This window comes from Oryza brachyantha, chromosome 6, assembly GCF_000231095.2.
Source record: "Oryza brachyantha chromosome 6, ObraRS2, whole genome shotgun sequence".
Classification (NCBI taxonomy): Eukaryota; Viridiplantae; Streptophyta; class Magnoliopsida; order Poales; family Poaceae; genus Oryza; species Oryza brachyantha.
Genome location: NC_023168.2, coordinates 10,909,562 through 10,926,721, shown reverse-complemented (window position 1 = coordinate 10,926,721; position 17,160 = coordinate 10,909,562). Strand labels below are relative to the sequence as shown.

General features: G+C 39.3%; 2 protein-coding genes across 4 annotated transcripts; one reads left to right on the top strand and one right to left on the bottom strand.

Moving 5' to 3' along the window:
- Window positions 1–4,273: 4,273 nt before the first annotated feature.
- Window positions 4,274–9,237, top strand: LOC102716222. Of its 3 annotated transcripts, none has more exons than XR_001550470.2 (3): window positions 4,274–5,539; window positions 7,551–7,615; window positions 9,055–9,237. XR_001550470.2 is itself a non-coding variant. In XM_006656010.3 (2 exons), exon 1 carries the CDS (start codon window positions 4,348–4,350, stop codon window positions 5,524–5,526), a length of 1,179 nt encoding a protein of 392 aa, XP_006656073.1. In that variant the 5' UTR covers window positions 4,274–4,347; the 3' UTR covers window positions 5,527–5,539; window positions 7,551–8,152. The 3 variants fall into 3 exon arrangements, 1 of the variants encoding a protein (XP_006656073.1); XR_423594.3 differs by lacking the exon at window positions 9,055–9,237 and adding an exon at window positions 7,724–8,154; XM_006656010.3 differs by lacking the exon at window positions 9,055–9,237 and having other exon boundaries at window positions 7,551–8,152.
- Window positions 9,238–10,007: 770 nt separating this feature from the next.
- On the bottom strand, window positions 10,008–15,456 carry LOC102715947. The gene is made up of 3 exons (XM_006656009.3): window positions 15,226–15,456; window positions 10,543–10,745; window positions 10,008–10,459 (listed from the first exon to the last, which is right to left on the bottom strand). The coding sequence occupies exons 1-3, from the start codon at window positions 15,328–15,330 to the stop codon at window positions 10,195–10,197; spliced, it is 573 nt and encodes a 190-aa protein (XP_006656072.1). The 5' UTR covers window positions 15,331–15,456; the 3' UTR covers window positions 10,008–10,194.
- Window positions 15,457–17,160: the final 1,704 nt, after the last annotated feature.

Sequence of the window (17,160 nt, the reverse complement as noted above, 5' to 3'; positions counted from 1 at the left end):
AGGTGGACCCCACCCGTCAGCGGCTCCTCTCTCCTCCGCTGATGTCAGCAGCCCCATTAATTACGCAATAATTCAATTAAGGCTTTCTGTTTAGTTTAAAAACACAGATAATCTTCTAAAATTCATAAGTAATTCATCTAGTCTCCGTTTAGGTCCATTCAAATTTCATTAAATCCAGAAAAATACCAAGAATCCATTAAAAATAATTCCTTTCTCTGTTTCAGTAGTTCTATAGCCTGTTTTGTTTGTTTTGCCTTGTTTGTCGTAGGTTTTGACCCCGTCGCAGCGCCGTTCATTCCCGAAGTCGTCACCGAAGTTCCTCGTGGGCCTAAGCAAGGCAAGTGGCACCCTTCTTTGATCATATTGAACCGATGTAAATCTATTTATTTTATTTACCCATTGGGCATTTACCTTTATACCCGTTGATCCCCATTTATTATTATTGTCATCCCAGGGTTAATTTGACTAGAATTAGGGTTAGTCAATGCTTAGCCATGCTTAGTTCAACTAGCTCACCAATTATCATTTAATCATTATTCATTTCCCGATGTGGATTAAATACAACTAAAATATTGCATATGGTGGGCTGTGGGTGCATGGTTTTGAGAGTCGTGCCCATGGCAATTAAGGACCGGTTCTCAGGAAACCCTGCAAGTCTTACACGTACTAACCACAAGCCAGAATGGGCAACGGTGAGACTCGTAATCTAGCTTGTCCCTATTCGACTTACCAAGGCAAGGGTGAGCGTGATGGAGTATGGACGGGCAATTGTGGTGTAACGAAAGCCTCTGCTGCTTCCGGATTCACCAAGGCACAAGAGGGGACTGCTCGACTTGGTGTAAAGGAGGGGGTGAAACCTGAAGTGCAGTGCGATTGTCATGGTTTCCGTACTGAGGTATCATGGTGATACGTTGGGGCATGGTAACATGCTTGGGAGCCATGTCTTGTAGGTAAAGTTGTACACCTCTGCAGAGTAAAACTATTCGAATAGCCGTGCCCGCGGTTATTGGGCGAGCTGACAGATTCACTGTGATTAGTTGAACCTTTTATAATTAGATTAATCTTGGAACTGGTTTGACCCTGTGCAACGTGGTGTAACGTTGGCAGTGGTTTGGGTCTGTCGCAACGTGGTTTAACGTTGGACAGAGGGCTGACCTTGTTGCAATGTGGTGTAACGCTGGACACAGGTTTGGGCCTGTTGCAACGTGGTGTAACGTTGAACAGTGGATGATTATTTTAAATGCTTACTTTACTTTTATTTCAGTTTATTTTATTTACTGTTTTACTAAATTACGGCAAATTTGTGCAATTTAACCTTAGCCTATCCTTGTACCCTATTGCATTCATTATTTTCCCTCTCTTGGGTGTTACTTGTTGAGTACGGTGGTTTGTACTTAGCCTTGCTTAATTTTTCCCCCACCAGAGAAAGTGCCAGAGTTCCAGTCAGAAGAAGGTTGTTCCCAAGGATGAAGTGAGGTTCAATTCGCCGTCGAGAATGCCTGTGGTGTGGAGCCGTCTTCGCCAGCTGAAGCTGAAGATTAGATGGTCTAGTCTTGTTTTTCTTTTTCCGCTGCATTTCGATAGATAATTGTTTTTATTTGTTTTTAAGTCGTGGAACTGTGTATTGATTTGTCATAGTGTGTACTCGGGCTGATGCCTCGACCGAGATTCAATACATGCTATTGTTCAGAAATTTGGTGTAAATTTCTGGGCGTGACAACTGCCACAGTTGAGGTCGAGTGGCTTCGTGAACTCCTGATGGACTTGCCGGTGGTTGAAAAACCAGTAGCAGCAATTCTAATGAACTGTGATAATCAAACAGTGATTATTAAGGTGAACAGTTCAAAGGACAACATGAAGTCATGTAGGCATGTAAAGAGAAGACTGAAGTCTGTTAGGAAATAGAAAAACTCCGGAGTGATAGCACTGGATTATGTCCAAACGGCTAAAAACCTGGCAGATCAGTTCACCAAGGGACTATCACGTAATATGATAGACAATGCATCGAGGGAAATGAGTTTGAGACCCACCTAAAGTTGCACAATAGTGGAAACCTATCCATTGTGATCGGAGATCCCGTGAATTTGGATGGTGAGACAAGCTGTTGTATAACTGAGAGAAGAGACCCTTAAAAGGACTCATTTCCATAGTGCATTTTTCTTCTACTCTGTATGGTAGGATGGCTTATGCCTTAATGTGTTCCAAGAGGCTTTTTCCAAAGCAGAGATGTTGACCTACAGAACATCTTAGAAGGAACACACCTATATGAGTTCGACTGCTAGTCACATTTTATAAGATTTGGGTAATCTCTAGATACTCATGAAAGGGCCTGGAGTTTGACTCATATGCTCCAAACAAGAGGGGATGCAAACGGCAACCTAGTATCAGTAAAAGGTTCTGAGTGAAACCTAACCGCACGACTGACAATTCAAGGCATAGTCCATTGTTCAGTTGTGGTCTGATGTAGCTTCTTACCTAGGTGAAGGTTCAACTTAACAGTCTTCACCGAAACAATGGTATAATAAACAAGATAAGTCTTGAAAACTTTCCTTGTGGGCTATGAAATTTGGTGGGGATTGTTAATCAAAATGGGCTAGGCCCAAGTAAAGTTGATTAAAATTCCACTAGCCCACAATGAATGGTAGAGACAATAATACCATCTTGGAGATTTAAAGTGGAGAAGCTCAACTTAAAAAGAGAGGTTAGTAAGACTCTCCGTTGACTGGTTGAGATGGTAGGAAGACCGCCATACGTGCGCGCGCGCGCCGGCCGGCCAGCCGGACGGACGGTCCGTGGCGCGGCGTCGGCTCGTCCGGTCGCTGTGCCCGCTCATCCCTTCCTTTTTGCAACGGCTGGGAATTGAAGGAAAGAATTTTGAATCCCCAGAATTTCGAATCCCCGTAATTGCGTAACGTCCGCAGCGGTAATCATGCGATTTGGTTGCGCGTAACGTCCGCAGCGGTAATTACGCGATTTGACTGCACAGTAATTCCGTAACTGAATCACAGGATCGGGGGACGCGATTCGGGGGGTTTCTATATTCCTCCTTCTTCTTCCCGAGGGCAATGTGTTCTTATCCATAGCTTTTCTCCTCTCTGGTGTTTTCTTGAGTTCTTGCGCTTCCTCTCTCTGTCTCCCCGATTCTGGCCGCTTGCACGCACAAGCGATTGGAACGAGCAGGCCTCCGGAACCCCTCTCGCCAAGAGTACCTGCACGGGTAGGCGGGTGCTAAGGTTTTTGGGGAGTGCGTTCGCACGACTGCTTGAACCATCTGACGATGTCGACCGACGGAGCCGCGCACGTTGATGGCGATGGCAGCAGCGGCGGCAACGGAGGCAACGGCAGCAACGGGAATGGCAACATCAATGGAGGCAGTACTGTCTCAAATACTAGCGGAGGGCCATTTTCAGGGTATACCGTCTTCCTACTCTTTCTGTTTATTGTTTTTGAATACCTGCTAGCAATGGTTTCATTGCTAAATATTCACAAACTGGATATTTATGCTTATTACAATTTAAACATGCTGTTAGACGTTCTGTTTATATATTCTAGATTATTCTCTATGAATGTCATGCATGTTATTCTGTTTTGGATTAAAATATGCCGAAATGTGACCATATTTCCAACATAGGTTACATTTGTTATCCCTCTTTCTTAATATAAGACACTGGCTGAATTGAGCCTACTCAGCTCACCCTAGTAAATAAGACGGTAAGATCAATGTTTGGTAGTACCCAGACATGTCTATATAGAACTATTGACTTGGCTGAGCTGGCCGTAATATTTAGACTTGGGTTTGTTCTTTTAGCCCTATTATGTTCCGAACTACTAAACAATATATTTTTTTTACAAAATATATATAGAAATTCATCATCTCATATTTATAGAGTGTTATTTATAGTACTCCCTCCGTTTCATAATGTAAGATGTTTGACTTTTTGTTTACAATGTTTGACCATTTGTTTTATTCAAAAAATTATGAAAATATCATTCATTTTGCTTATGACTTACTTTATTATCAAAAGAAACTTAAGCACGACTTGTTATTTTTTATATTTATACTAAATTTTTGAATAAGATGAATGGTCAAACATTACAATAAAAAATCAAACATCTTATATTATATTATGTATTAAATAGTTATAAATAATTCAATAATGTTTTATCATTTATCAACCACAATTCGGTAGACCAGACCGCTAGCCACTTGGAAGCCTGCCCTAAGCGCAAAAACGGTACAGAAGTCAGTGGCTTGTTTTCGTTGTCACGCTAGCAGGCCATAGGGTCGAGCAGACCAGATGCCGAAAGGCCAAATTCTCCACCACCTCACTCAAACCCTAGGTACTCATGGTGCAAGAAGCACCCAACATCATCACCCCGGACGCCGGTCACCACTCCCCGCCGTCCCGGCTCCTCTCAAAGCACCGCCCCCGCCGCCGGGCCGCAGCTCCCCGGGCGACCCTGCCGCCCCCTTCTCCCGCACCCGGCCAGCCCGACATCAACCTTTGCCACTGCTGCGGTGTACGCTTCCCGCCGCCGCCGCCGGGGGCCAAGCGCCGACCTGTCCGCCCTCTCCGGTCCCTCTGGCGCATCGTCCTCCTCTGCACGGAATGCCTCTATCTTGTCCGCTCCGCGGCTGTTTGCTCGTACTGCCTCTCCCTCGACAACCTCCCACCCGAGGACTGTTCTGTCACTTGCAGATTCTGCAACCGCTGCGTCCACCACTACTGTATCTCAGGTGAGCATCGCACCTCGCTAGTCCAGCCCATCGATGTGGAGAATTTTGTCTGCGTCGATTGCTGCCCAACCGTCAAACCGGGTGGGAAGCAGGGGGGCGTCGCTCCCGTGCATATGCTGCAGGCAGTCGCCAGGGAGCCGAGGAAGGGGGAAATCGTGGCTGAAGCAAAAGACAATGCCGTGAGGAAGGCTATGGAAGTTAAGCTGGCTTCCAACCGTGTAAAGGAGGCGTTGGCCCCTGCTGCTGCTGGAGGGGGATCTCAGAGGACAGCTGGTTGTAACCCAGATTTGCCAGATGAGGAGTTGGCGTTGCAGCTGCATCTGGCGATGAATGGGTCTCATAGGATTTCACGTGCCGGGAACACGTCTGGTGGTGACTCAGCTGTGCAGGGCAAGTGTCACAAAACTATGGTTTGTGGGAAGAAGGTTTATGGAGATCAGGAACTTTGTGTGACCAACATGATGGATCAGCTTGATGATGTTGAAACTGGAGTAGAGCCACTGTGTCGGATTGGGAGGCCTGCTAGGCGACGATTAGATCCATCAGTCACTATTGTTCTCGCACTAGAGTGTGTGGTTGGTAAACATGTCAAGGAGAGTATGAAAGTTAAAAGGAAGGGTCACCTTGGGACTAAGCAGGAGAATGAGTTGGTGGATCGATATATGAGAAAGTATAGCAAGAGGAATTCAAGTAAGCAGACAAAGAATGGAAACCCTCAATTCAAGGACACCGCTGGTGGAAAAGATAAGGACGGCGATGGTGGTAATGACCTAGCTCCTGTGAAATAGAGCTTCTTTGGAGGTATGCTAAAAACTTTAGTATAATTTAGTTTAATTTCTGCCTGCCGAAATATATGACGTACCCCCTCCTTTTGCTTGATAGTTTAAACTACAGCATTAGGCTGCTATTCTATTGCTGTTTAAACTACAGGCACTTAATTTTGTGTTATTGCTTAAATTTATATGCTTCCAAATGCCATTGCTATGATGGTGCTGTGATGGATGCCAATACAAGCATGGATTCACTAGTTTGCGAAAATGCCACTTGAATATTTTTCTTTTCTGATACTGACTATAGTGATAGGAAGCATGCAGTCTCCAAATATCTTTTTGTTGCCTAGTTTCTAGTTAGTTGTGACCACAATATCGCCTTATGGCAATGTTAGTAGTCTCTGTGAGATGTTGCTGATGCAAACCCCTCCTGGTGTGAAAATGGTGGTTGGTGACCACACACATATAACCACTATTTTGTAGAGCGATAATAGTTGGCCGTCAGTGGTGATAAGTTGACTGATGTGTGCAGCCAACAACTAGTGGAATGGTATCACTAAACCATGGCTAAGGTGTATTTTCTGTGAAAACAATGCAGGGGTTGGTGGGGGCACTTAGTGCAGGGATAACAACTGCGGAGATATGAACTTAAATGTCTCTAATACTTATGAAAATCTGAACAGCCCCACTCAGCCCAAATCCTTCTTCTAGCTGAAGAAAAAACTGCTGCAACACACAGCCTATAACTAGTATCATAAATAACTATGTTTATGTACTACATGATTTTGGTTTTGGTATCATATCATAGAGCTTCTTTACTCATGTGAGAAGTGGCCTTCTGAAAATTGCGAATCCAATTAGGGCCCTGTTCGTTTGGGAGGAGGTAAGATAACTTACCTCGACACGGAAAACATAGTAATAGATTAATACATGATTAATTAATTATTAATTATTAAAAAAATATAAAATAAATTAATATGATTTTTTTAAACAACTTTTCTATAGAAAATTTTTGCAAAAAATACACCGTTTAGCAGTTCGGGAAACGTGCGCGCGAAAAACGAGAGGAGTTAGATACCTTATGCAGGGTGGCGAACGCAGCCTAGGTATCTATACAGAACGAGATTTTACAATATGAACATGTATGGTGCGGTTCACACTCTAAGGAAAAATTTCATCTATTTTGTTGGTGCACTTAGCTCCCTAAACTATGTTTTTGCTCAGTTTACCCCAAAAACCAATTAGAACAACTCACTCTACTCCCTTATGATATTTCTCTTGATACAAATCCTATTTTAGGTTGAATTTTTTTAAGAAACAGAGGTGATGATGACATAATCTGTATTATGAAATAATTAGAAAGTTTACGTGACAATCTGCATACTGTTTTAAATATAGATATTTAAATCAGTCTTTGGCGCTTCCAATATGCAAACAATTATAAAGTTTACAATTTTTTTTGACATGTAAAGTATAATATTATCTATCGCCCCACAAAGTTTCAACTTAGGCTGAGGTTCAGTTTCCAAAAATTTTCAGAAGAGAGGCCACATCGACGCGTATGGTCACACATCTAAAGTACTAAACATAGTCTAATTACAAAACAAATTTCAGATTCCGTCTGGAAACCGTGAGACGAATCTTTTGAGTCTAATTAATCCGTCATTAGCCCATGTTGGTTACTATAGCACTTATGGCTAATCATGTACTAATTAGGCTCAAAAGATTCGTCTCACGATTTCCCCCATAACTATGTAATTAGTTTTAATGTTCATTTAGATGCCTAAAGATTCAATGTGATGTTATTGGAAAAAGTTTTTGGGAACTAAGCAGGGCTTTAAGATACACCATGTACGAAAAGAAATAGTAAAGTAGAATACTGTTACGAAGGAAAGTTAGCCATGTTCAGTAAGTTAGGGGGTAAAGTGAGCCAAACCATTGTTTAGGCTAAGTGCATCGGCTCAATAGGTTTATGGAGTAAAATTCACCTTTTTCCTACTCAAAATTAACTCTGAACTGATAAATATGTTTCTTGTTTGCAGGATCCAATGACGAAGAGTGAAGTCAAGCACGCTTGATCAGATGTCAGTGACCTACTATAAGAAATGTAGGTATCAATAGAACATTTATATTTTATCATCTCGTAATGATGGGATAGACGATGTTTTTTGACGTTGCATTGGAAATTTTTTCGTGCCTCGTTATATTTCTCTAGGTTTACAGTGGTAGCAGTCTTCTGACATCATCAATCAGACTGATGTAACACAGCATGTACTAAGCAGGGTGTTGTAAAGCCGCTGATTTTTGTGCTAGATAATCTCTCCAGTCATAAATAAATGTTGTTTCAGACATACCAGTCAAGACATTCTTAATGCATGCTTTTACATAGATCGAAAATTAGTTGCATAAATGTAAATATTAAGAAAGTTTTCTTAACCCATGGTTGTTAAGGCGTCACTATAGCATCAAGGCGTTTGCAGGGGAATGTCTAATGTGTCATATAAACATCTCGAAGCTATGTCTAGACCCAACAGCACATTGCACATGCGTGCAGTAACAATTTGGTTTGTGTCTTTTGTTATTTAAGATGAATGTATATATTTTTACTATTACTGATAGGAGTGACAAACTTTTATATTATGTGAATGATAAGTAGATGGTCTATGAAGTTTTCTGCTTACTTGATGTTTTCTAACTATATTTACAAACAAACATGGCACAGGGTCAGTATGAGTTATTTTTTAACTCAAACATGCTGTAAGATTTTGGTTATCATTGACTATGGTTAACAAATAATTATCTTACACAATAGTTAATTTTTAACTTATCATCTACCGAGCCATGTAATTTGTTGATTTGGTGCCGATGGGCGTGTGTTAGTTATTTTTGTAACCAAATAAATGTTAAGCGTGGACGAAAGTATTTTTGTCATGACCATCGACAAGTTATTTTTTATCTCAACAAGTACAGCATTGCAATAGTTAGGTTATTTTCCCAGGTAGCAATCTCACGCAGACATTTTGAACGATAGTTAAAATTTAACTGCACATTGAACAACTATAAATGAACCAGTAAATAGACATATTCCTTCCACGTTATCATTAGTTATTTTTTAACTCCGTAAATTTTCATGGGAACTAAATTCTATGGGTTCATCGGTTAATTTTTAACTCAACCAATAAATACACACATTCCTTTCACACTATCATCAGTTAGATTTTATCTCCATAGTGTATCATACTAAACACCCTCACACATATATAAGTTATTTTTTAACTTAAGCACTCGTATCTGTCAGTTATTTTTTAACTCCACTAGCTTTATTGGGGTGGTGGTGGTGGGAGGGGGTGGGCAGACGTGGAGGGTAGTTGGTTGATCATTGTGTGATACGCTACGTGTTTCGTAACGCGCATAGTCTCTACGGTGTACTGTGAGCGTCACCATATATACATATATATAACATAATTTAATTTGTACCGCATAATACTCCATTGATTATTTATAGTAGTGTATAATATTCTAATTTATAAATAAATATATTTGTAGGATGGCTATGAGATAAGCGGACATTCGTTTAATAGACTGGCATACCAAGAGAATGAATTTGAAAGGAACATATCTGGTGTTGCACGAAATATCCTTATCGCTAATGCTAAATGTTAGATTAAAATAATTAGCTATATTGCATTGACCATGTTGTTACTGATGCCAACAACATGTTATTTAGTGTTGTAACATTACATCATTTTTTCTATGTGAACATATTTTGTTCATAGTATGAAAATGTTATAATTCAAGATACTAGCTTCTATATAGAGAGAGATCAAATTATTTACACTTTGTGTTAATTATATTTGATACACGATGTGGATTGATTTTAAGCTTGAGTGTATTTTATATCAAAATAAATAATTAATATGGTGGCAATCATATTCTGAGACTATAACGTTATAACGTTAGCACAGACGCATTACTAGTCAAACTTAAGGCAAATGGTTAGCCCAATGATTATATTGTCATTCATCAGCAAAACATAAACGAATGAGGGCACAAAGTTTTCAATTCCATCCACGTATCAGACATAAAAACAACCTTGAGTTTACCGGTTCCTATGTAATGCACCAGCATATGTCGTCTATTCCATTTCACTCAACAATATGCATCGGCAGATCGGAAGAGCAAGTCTTAGCAAACATTGCCTTTTCCGTCTGGCACCACAGGGTAAATAAGGTTTTACGCAAGCTATATGTGCCAACTGCGTGTCGTTTATCCACCATCACACATCTTTCTTCGGCCATGGTGCACTTCGACCATTGTGCACATGTTTGCACAACGTCGACGCGACCGCTACTGTGAATGATCTGATTCAGAAGCGTCAATACTTTTCGTTCATGTTCTGTACTTTGGATATATTCATTTGCAATGATTTCTACAGGTGCATACATTTTCAACATATATAATTTTATTTTTATGACAATGAATTTCTCTTGTACGCTAACTTGTAGGAAAATATAATAATACAGCTGCGAAACATCTGATAGTGTCACGACAACGTAGCCCCAAATAAGTTTTCCAAATACTATGTTTTGTCACATGATACACCGAAATCCAACGCTGAAAACTTACAGCAAGTACCACCAAGTGTTGAAATCTGAAGTTCTATCGGATCCCTCGTGCTGTCAATTCTCATGGGTGGCCAGTCATAACAACATTGGGTGTAGTCTTGTTGATTTTTTTGGCAGCTTGGCTTGTCGATTTTGTGTAGTAAATGTAGAAGTATACGTTCAATGTCATAGTGAATACCACGAAGACTGCTCCTGCAATAAAAACTCCTTTGCGCAGAGACTCGCAAGTCCAACTCCCTGCGTATACCATATGTCTATACTTGGTATGGTACGCATTCTTTGTTGCTCCAGCAATCAGACATGACTCGGCAATTATGAATGAGACCCTGACAATGGGCAAGGACATCATCTAAGCGACCATAAAATGGGAACGACTTGAAACTTTTTTATTGGTATTCTCAGAAATTACCATGATGAAGCAAAGTATATAATTGACCAGGCTCTACTTCCACCAGGTGCAAGTGGTTTGCCGAAACACATGCACTTTGTAACTACCACAAGCAGTGACTGACCAGAAAGGAGAAACAGGAATGCACCAACACCGTAGCCAGTAGCAATGTCAGAGTCATAAACACAAAATGTGGAATTGAAGCTGTCCGTAACAATTGAACCCTGTTATAACAAAGTAATTGACAAGACATGTCAGCAAAAGTGCTCACAGTAGATAGCACCTCTTCCGATCCAGTGAATATGTTCAAAATATATAAAAAAATAACATTAATGTAGCAATACTGCGGTTACAACAGGATGCTTGTTAGAGACAAAATATCTATATGTTGAGATAAAATAGTCCAATGGAATCTTTGGAGACAAACATAGAATACTATAGACATATGATAGAATATTTGTCCCCCAAGTCTTATCTCCTATGTATGCTATATATACACTTACGAGGGTCAGTGAAATATATAACAAATCTTATAATTTCTTCCTATTTAATATTTTCCACATGATATCAAAACCCTAGACCAACATCATTGGATCCTTGGTCACCGTAGCCCTAGGGAGATGATTTCCCCATAACTCCAACTCCAATTTTTGTTTTGCCTTCGGCTATATGCTGCTATATCAACTATCATGCCTACAGCGATCACGTTTACCATATAATCAGCTACCTTGACGGACATTACAACAAATCATCATCGATACTCCCGCTATGATTGAGGAAGGGAATAGAGAAGAGAGACAAGGGACGACACAGAAGGGGACGTAGTCACTGGTGTGGAGAACCATCGGTCAAAGATGCAATTGATGAGTTAGTGCACTATGTTAGTGATATGTCATAGAGACAATCATAGAGATATTCTATCCCACACTATGTTTACATATTTATCATGCATTGTTCTTTGAGATAGATAACTTATTATTGATCAATGAATATGTGATTCGTTAATAAGACTATTTATGTTGTAAGCTACTATTTCTTCAAAGGTTCCTTGATTAAATATTATACATGTCCCATGTATCATGGTACGAAGATACCAAATCGATCATGTGGAACATGTTGGATAGATTCAACGAGAGACGTTGCGAGAGCTATATGTGATGTGTCATCAGTGTTCTCACTAAGTGTTGATGTATGATCCGTTGACTTGAGATTATCTCGATTCTCAACATGCTTAATAGGTTGTTTAGGGTCTACTAAACGCTACATCGTGACTGGATAGTTATAAAAGTAGTCTTCGGGTATACCATGAGACATGTAATGGGATGTGAATAATCAAGATAAAATTTGTTCCTGGCCCCTCGGTGTTATAGATTATGAAAATGCATGGTCATGCCAAGGATGATTGAGCAGTCAATCACAAGTAATCTGTTATAGAATCGAGAGAATGATTGAGCTATTGGAAAGACGACACATATCTAGCCTTCAGCTTAATTGATATTGAGAGACAAAGGGATTAATACAAAGATACACTATAAATTCAGTCAATGTGATCTTATGGATGCTCGATGGTTCAATATGTTATGCCATAAGTCGATGTTGGCACATGGACCAAAGAGAGTTTTTGGGTTGCAACCGAGTAATTATGAACCTATGTTCATCCAATACGGGCTCGGTTCGTATAGGCATTGGAGGCCCGATTTCAGGTCTTATATAAGGACGAGGAGGTTGGTTTGTTGCATGAGAAATCTCTAACTGTCCTCCTCTCGAGGCAAAACCCTAGCCGCAGCCAGATGTTGCATGGTGTTCCTTCCCTATAAGTGTGCATACCACTAGATTGCGGTGTTGATCGACTAATTCCTCTACATAGATGCACGTCAGATCGCCGACTTTACTTTGGCTTTTTAGTACCTTCTTCCGCTGCACAACGCGTTGTGTGGTAATGATCCATGATACTTTACTTGCATGGTTTCTGGTTTACTTGGTAGAAAATTTTCTTTTACGCTATTATAGTCACCCGTATCCTTACACAATATACAACAGATCTTAGGATTTCTCCCTATTTAATATTCCACAATGCCAACAAGTTAGCAACAAACAAGTAAAAGCTTGTGAAAACTAAAAGGTTGAGTGTGTGATTTCGATCTAAATTGGCTTCAAAACCTAGTTGATAATATTTTAAGACTAAGAGATGATTAATATTGTGCATAAATTTTTCAGTTCGAATTCTTTGTAAGGGCAATGAGTCAATATAGCAACCGATGAAAATGGATCTTTGTGATAGGGTGCAACTGTTTCTCAATGTTGAAGATCCATATAGTATTATCATGAAGTGAATCGATTAGTGGCGTTATTTTCGTAAATAAAGAACGAATTTGTAATTTGACCTTTGAAAGACAACATGACTGTTGATTCTTATCCTTCCATTGTTACAGTATCCAATAATAATCTTTCTTGCTGAAACACAAATATGCACTGAAACAACTCCAGGCTCTATCTCAATGTGCAATACCTTACTTTTGATTTCAGTTAGTGTATAGATTGGTTAGGAAACCTGAATTGTTTGGTAGTTAATTACTTATGGATAACATAGCTTTACAATATTTTGTAGGAAAAGCTACAGTTACCTAGTACGATTGTTTGGTATTAAAATTATTTTGCATATTTTTTGACAATAACATAAACCCTAGGCAAGCTGCACATTACAAATGAATAGTTCTTTTTCCATAGTCACTATCCATAGTATTATACATGTAATACTTATTTATATGATGCTTAGCATGCAGTAGATCAGTTCAGGTCCAATATAGTTGTGTTAATTATACTGAGTACATGAACCTAGGAGTCAGAACAACTATTTCATTGCATCACCCCAGTGACCCTAGCAATACATGGAGGGGGATAAACACGGACATAAAGAAGTGATCAAGAGAACCTTTGAGATTACTATAGCATTTAAATCTAAGGAGCAATTCGGTGATCACAGCCCCTAATCTTATTTAAGTGACAAATTTTGGGGGGATAGAAGCTCCTAAGTAGATATTTGTCTTTCTATTACGTACTTCATAAGGCACTATGTGACATATGTAGACATCTTCAACGTACACAACAAATTAGGTCCATTCTTAGATTTCAAGCACTTACGTAACTTCGGCTGTGCCTTGGAAGATAAAGGGGATTTCGGGATTTGCCACAATTTTAGTATTTAAATCCTGAATTTTGCCAAGATAAAACATGCCATATAAAAAATCCTAGGTAAATGCTATAGTATAGACTCCATGTGCTTCTGGATATTATCACTATAGTTATTATATGATAAAGTCAAAACCATATTTTGTTATCATTCATATTAGAAATGAGTATTGCCGAAGCTGCAACCTTAATCAACCCAAGACCTGAGACAGTATAACTGAATTAAACTGACCTGAAAAATGTGTAGGCTGTTTTAGTTAATTTCTTACGTTGGGCACAATTCTAGTTAGTTATAACATTGAAGTTCTGTTCACTGATATGTGTATGTATGTATATGTTATCATACTACATTGGATTATATGTTAAATGAAATTAGCTTGAAATCGTAGATCATATTATCACATTACTGTAAATATTGCAGAAACTAAGTCATCTAGATACTTAAAAACAATTTAAAATTCAAAATTTTAGCCATTTATATGAGACAAAAACAAATAAGTTCTGGAATAATTCTTTTAACAATTTTCCGCTGATGTTAAACACTTAAACTCCTTTGCTACTGTTGTAAAAAGTGTTTAAGAACTGAATTCCAACATATAGGAATTTAAGAACGGAGCTCTACCATTTAGGAAATAACAGATAGTAATACCACCTATCATTCTAAACACAGCAAGTCCACATAAGTTGGTATCTTTCTTTTCAAATCTTTAGATTCTAGAGAATGTAAATTGAATTCTTGTTAGTATTGTTGTGCTTGGATGTGGGATAGGGCTGTTAACATTCAGAATGAGTTTCTTAGTAATCTTACAATCAACTGACATGTTGGGCTTGTCAAGAGAAATATAGTTTTGTTCAATATTTGGAGGCCTTACGTCCTATCCAACATCAAAATATTTAAAGAGCCGAAAAGCCAAAAATTTGTTGATCATGAAACCTATTTGGGTAACTGGATTATGGACTGCAATAATTAGGATTTAGTTCAAACTACATCCCAAAAATTCTCAGAGCAATTCCCCTAAACCCCTCACCCCTTACACGTTAGCTTAGAATTTCTGTAAATCTAACTTCAACAGTAAGCACTTTAACTTTAACGTCCGTACATCTGTCAAACAAATACTAACTTGCAATTCCCATCACTAACAGTTACTCCGGACTCGGATTGAGATCCTCTATCTTCAAACTAACCTCTGGATTCACCACCTAGTACCAACTAGCTATGCACTCCATAAAAAACCTAGGACAACTTAGGATATCCAATATAGCAACTAAAACGCAAATTCCTTATTCAAAGACAAACAATTGGAATCGAGAGTTTCCGTCAACTTTTATTCGTTAGCCAAATACCCAATCATCAGTACCCCTCGGTAAAAGTCTAAAGTTCTACACTACATTTAGGTGTTGATCTGTTCGAATCCTTCCGACTAGAGTCCTGCCACTCGGGAAGCTCGATACTTTGAGGGCGCTGGAAGGAAAATAAAAGGAAGACAAGAAAAAAAAAAAGCAGGAGCATAGTACCGTGCTGCGGCGGTGCTCGGCGGCGATGGCAAAGCCAAATGCGGTGAGGCAGAGGGCGACCACTAAAATGTGCACCAGTATAGAGCTCCTCTCCGTGTCGCCCATCTCTCCCTTCGTCCTCGAGGAACTTGCTCAGTGGATTTGCCTGCTCTTCACTTCACTGGTGAGTGAGCACGGCTGCACGGGAGACGGGAGTACGGCGGCTGCGAATGGGGAAAGAGAGCACTGGTTAAGTGGTGAGTGGAATAATTACCTTTTTGCCAATCAGGAAGGAGGGCTGGCAGCGGACGGGTCTGTCGGGTCATCTTCTTGTCTTTGAGAGCATCTCTAAGGGCATCTTAGTTTATAATTTCTTACTAAGTTTTATTTTATAAATGGACATATCATAATGTGTTAGTTTGGTCAAGAGTGTTTCAACGTTTACACTTATATAGCTTAGATTAAGGTGGGACCCACTAAGATAAAAAGATATTATCATTTTCACCTTTACCCACCATACAATATTAAATATTTAGCTAAAATATTTTTTTAATCTTAACATTAGTTGCCTAAATAAGCAATGGGTGCTTAGAAAATTAGCTTAACACCCTCCCTCCAATTTATAGCATCCATCGCATACATTTTTTTCTCCTCTCTGCACCTTCTTAGCATATACATTGGAGCTGCTCTAACTTTATCTTCATTTTTGGCTCTCTATTTATATATTTAGCTAATTAGTCAAAAAATTATCTCTGTATTAACTACGTAGTTTAACAACATCTTTATTTATAATTCTATAGATGTGTAGATAAAGGCAATATGTGTGAAGCCCATAATTAGCAAGACAATTTTAAATAGTCAAATTTGGCAAGTGGGAGTGGTACTTTGGCCAGTTGGATGGCCAATATAGTTGGCAAGTCTGTTAGAGCTTAAATTCTTATCATAATTGCTAAATTTTGGTATAGAGAGTCATGTAGCAACTATGATGGAGATGCTCTTAATAAAAAAGGGCAAATACCATAGCCGCAGACAAAACATAATTTGTTAATAAAACTTTTATATATGTGTTCTTATTGATCCAAAAGTCAAGACTGAAAAATAAACTTCGATAAAAAACTCAAAGTCACATGAAATTTAAGGTTACAAAATTCCAATTTTTGCTTATAAGCATAGGTAGAAACGAAAAGATGAGAATTTAGCATCTGTTTCACTAGCAATGTGCCTGAAAAGTATCAGCCTAATCGTTTCACGTCCGATAACTCTTACAAGCCAAAATTTAAATTTTTAACTTTAAATTTGAAGCTAATTGTGATATTTGTTTCATCATCGTTTATTTTTTTTAAGCTTTGATATTGTACGTGCCTCTTTGTATTAAGAATATATAGCCATGTATAAGGTTTTTTATCATTTATTTCCTTGTATACTCCTCTAATTGAGGATCCAGTATATTGGAAAGCCTATATTAATACATGGTTAGCCCTCTCACTGGGGTGTGTGGTGTTCCCTCTATTCTACATGCTATCAGATTCCGAGATTATTTTCCCTCTTCCGCTCCTATGTAGCATGGTTTATTTCCTGTAGTTGCACATCTCCCCTGTTTTTGCATCTCAACGCGTTCTCTCGAAGACATAGGTGCATTCTCTACTGGACGAATCACGCTTGTCAACGATATCTCCTAGACATCACGAGCCACGTTCACCTAGACACCATGCCCTACCTAAAGACGTCAACATCTCCTTCTGTGTCGCATCTTCCTAGACAACATGTCGTTGCGACTTCTCCTAGACCCCGCCATGCCCGTCACCCTTCTAGATGTCGTCATGCCCGTCGCCTACCTGGATGTAGTGTCGCCATTTCGAGCACCTCTACGACCTTAGGTGCCCCTGAGTCCTCCACGGTGTCTGCCTCCTACATCAATCATTGTTGCAACCGTCTACGTCAACCTATACACCATCG